Here is a 3,771-nt window from a genome sequence, read left to right on the forward strand (position 1 = left end):
GCTTGCTGAGTGCTTGAAGTCTCGTTCGTACGTACGTACGTAAATATAGGCTTTTTTGATTCCCATTCCATGCTTTTGGTCACTGTAATAAGATTACCAGACATCCCCTTCACGAGAATGACCATTTCCCAAGCAACCAACCCCTCCCTTGTTTTCTTCTCCTCTTCATCTGCTTGTCTTCTTTCCCTCTTGGAATGTGTGCTAAGATTCTCTCCCCCACCAGTTTTTACTTTCTTTATTAACTTCGAGTAGATTTTGTTCGCCGTTGGAATACTGAATGATGGATATCAGAACAGAAAACATGATCTGTACAAGGACTTCTTTCAAAGCACTCACTCGCCAGCATTTTCCTTTTGACAGTAGAGGTAGTCAGGGGCATGATTCCAGATTAGGAAAATAAATGAAAATACAAGCATTTCTCAGAGTCCAGAAAATTAACTTAAAAAGTGTAGATATAAATATATAACTCGAACACATATGATATCTTTATTCCTCCATAAAAAAAGGATGATCAACACCACCTGAAAATTCAACCTGCTATATATTTTACTTTATACACCAATCTAGGTAACAAAACATGGTTTAATAGAAAAGCACAAAGAACAAGCTGTAATTAATCAATCTGCCCTTTTGATTTCACTTGGAAATGGCTATACTCCAATGAGGCGTTTCTGGGTTCCTCCAATCAGTTAAAATGATGTTGCTCCAACCACGGCCAGAACGCGGATTGATCGTCCATGCCGCAGAACATGTTGCTTAGGCTTTCTTCTTTGACCATTTGATCCATCTTCTGGCATTGGAGGTCAGGTCTTGATGAGTTTTGGAAGAGCTGAGCCACACCTGGAGGCCTTACAGAGGATGGAAAGAGTGTTCTGCTGATTGGATGAGTGGATAAAGGGCTGTCAATAGCCGGTGTCCTTGAGATATCCAGCTTGATCTCAGAGCTGTTCTCACTTCTGTTGCTGCAGGAACCCTCGGTTTCTTTATTGAGGTTGATAGATTCGGTTGGTTCTCTGTTTTTTAGAGCCAATATCTGCAGTGATTATGAATTGAACGGTCAAGATGAAGCATATAAACACATACTGAATTAATGATAATTCCCTGTTGTTAATTGGTATACAGATCAACTAGCTCAGATGTTTGTGTCTGAGAGTTCTCTTGTTTTAGATATGATTACCCTTTAGCCCGAAACAATATTATTGATCAATCAGTACATCAGGCATGAAAAGAAAATGAACTTTTTGAAAAGCCATTATTGGTTCCAAGACTTCCCTCAAAGAAAATCATGATGCAGGAAAGAGTCAAAAAGCATAACTATATATTAGGTGGGAAATGAACACGATTTCAAAGTTTATTTAAGCAGAATTGACACTCCCATGCAGAACTCTGGAACAAATCCCATAAATTTCTCAAAATCAGCTGGATAAGATCCCCAGCATGAAAGGTAAATTTAGAAGTAAGAAAATGAAAGGAAAGGCCAAACAAATGACAGATAACAAAAGGAAATGTATCGGAAAGTTGGAACTAACCTCTGCTTGAAGTTTTTGGTTCTGAGCTTGGAGAACATCATTATCTGCTTTGATTGCTTCAAACTGTCTTTTAAGCAGATCATAGTCTTTCTCCAACTGCTTAGTCTTCCACCTGGCCCTCCTGTTTTGGAACCATATAGCAATCTGTCTTGGCTGCAGACCAAGAGCCCTTGCCAGCTGCATTTTCCTCTCTGGCTCAAGCTTGTTCCCCAACTCGAAGTTCTTCTCAAGTGTCTTCACCTGTTCCATGTTAAGCCTCCTTTTCTTCTCCCCTACCTGTGAACCATCATCAGACAAGTCATCCTCCCCATTTCCTTCTTCTCCCAATTCAACACCTGAAAATGACAGGGATCTCTTTCCTAGGAAGGATGCAACCCCTGAATCAACGAAAAAGCATTTGAACCCCATGTTAATTAGATTTAAGTTTCTGATAGAAATAGGGGGAGAGAGAGAGAGTACCATGAAATTCTTGAGGTGTGCATGACGGTAAGATTGGATTGAGAGAAGTGGGATGTTGATTGTCATCTTCATGAGGGGTTTGTAGCATGAAATTTGCTGAGAAGAAAGCCATCCCATTACCAATCATTATCTAGTTCGGCAACTTAGGCTTGTGCCAGTAACAATTTTCTCAAACGCTCCGGCGATAATTTGGCAATCATGTTGAAATAGAGAAAGAAGATGGAAGATACACCGAGTGGACAGAGTTTTAGTGAAGGAAAGGGGAAGGGAGTCTTGATATATGCGTAAAATCCTAAGCTAAAAATAAGAGACAGTACCCAATTTCTTCCTTAAGAAGAGATAAACAATTGGTACGATCCTCGGCTTGTATACGTTAACAGCTTTTCTAGGAGAGTTTAACTTTTTTGTGTATACATATACAGAATATAGAGAAAGTGGAAAGCAAGAGAAGAAGAAAGATGCATGAATTTATATATATATATATATATATATATATATGGACTTGTCATCATATAAAGAGTGATTTATATGATGAGAAAAATAAATGGGAAACGTGCTAAACCGTGTCACTGGACAACATATAAATTACTTTTCTGCTGTTAGATTATACTAATCTTGGAATCTGTTCTTATTTTCAGAAGTAGAAGTAATGCATGTTAATCTCTTTGTTAATTTCTTTCAGTCTTAGCTAATTAGACTATTTGTCTACAAATTAATATAAATTCCAGGAAGCAGCTAGCTAGGCACTTTGAAATTAAATTAGTGGCTTGATTCCATGCAGTAGTAAAGGAAAGAAAATGGGGTTCATATAATTATATGATTCTTTAATACGAAGAAGTAGACTTGAGACTTGAAAGAGAAGAAATTAGAAATGGCCATCATGATCATTATTGAATAAATACACAATAAACTATAGGTTTCAGATGGGGTTGGTGTTTTATAGAGTGGAACACAGTGCATATATGCAGGTTTCTTAAGAAAAAATAAGAAACAAACATATCGGTGGTGTGATATTTTTGTGCTGTCTTGAGTTCTGTGAAGAAACAGGTTACTTGAGAAAAAAGAGAAATGAGTTGGCTGTATGTATCTTTAATTAGATCCAAAGGGAGATTGTATGTATTTGAGAGAGAGAGAGAGAGAGAGAGAGAGAGAGATGAGAAGAGAGGGGGCAGGAATCTAAGGGATGGGTCCAATGAGGGGGGGCAGGGGTTGCTCCCTAACCCACCAACAGGTATCGTGCATTAGGACGAAATTCTTTCCCATCATGCATCTATCCTTTTTCGCACAAGTCCAGCCCTAGCTGCACACTCAGCAACGAAATGCCATGCCTTTGTATTGTGTACGTATGAAAGAGGGTTTTATTTCAAAAGCCCCCCCAATTTATAAGGCTATGCATGCATGCATGCATGCTAACACAACCAGTTCTAGAGCTGTGTCCCTTTCCTCTTCGTTGCTGATCCATCTTTTTCATGATACATAATATATATATATGTTCGTCGCCTTCCCACTGATCCTACTGATCTATCGAATCATGCACCCTCCCCCAACCCCTCCTTTTGATCTGATCTCTCCCCTCACTCCTAAGCTTTTCACCAGTAAACATTAGTAATCATGTAAGTCATGATCACTAATGAAAAATATATATAAATCCAAGCCTATTTTATCTGCTTTTTCTGGGTTAAGTTCTGGCTAAAAAATATACTTTTTGACAAGTAACAAAAGTAAAATTGTTTCTATATATTATGAAACATAAAGATCATCAAGAGATCAGTACTAATTAATT

The 3,771-nt window shown here is 38.1% G+C and overlaps 1 protein-coding gene across 1 annotated transcript; it reads right to left on the minus strand.

Annotated features, from left to right (window-relative positions):
- Nucleotides 1-434: 434 nt before the first annotated feature.
- Nucleotides 435-2,449, minus strand: LOC109019228 (homeobox-leucine zipper protein ATHB-13-like). The gene is made up of 3 exons (XM_019001477.2): nt 1,989-2,449; nt 1,530-1,906; nt 435-1,033 (listed from the first exon to the last, which is right to left on the minus strand). The coding sequence occupies exons 1-3, from the start codon at nt 2,113-2,115 to the stop codon at nt 686-688; spliced, it is 852 nt and encodes a 283-aa protein (XP_018857022.1). The 5' UTR covers nt 2,116-2,449; the 3' UTR covers nt 435-685.
- Nucleotides 2,450-3,771: the final 1,322 nt, after the last annotated feature.

The sequence above is a fragment of the Juglans regia genome, chromosome 16, assembly GCF_001411555.2.
Source record: "Juglans regia cultivar Chandler chromosome 16, Walnut 2.0, whole genome shotgun sequence".
Lineage (NCBI taxonomy): Eukaryota > Viridiplantae > Streptophyta > Magnoliopsida > Fagales > Juglandaceae > Juglans > Juglans regia.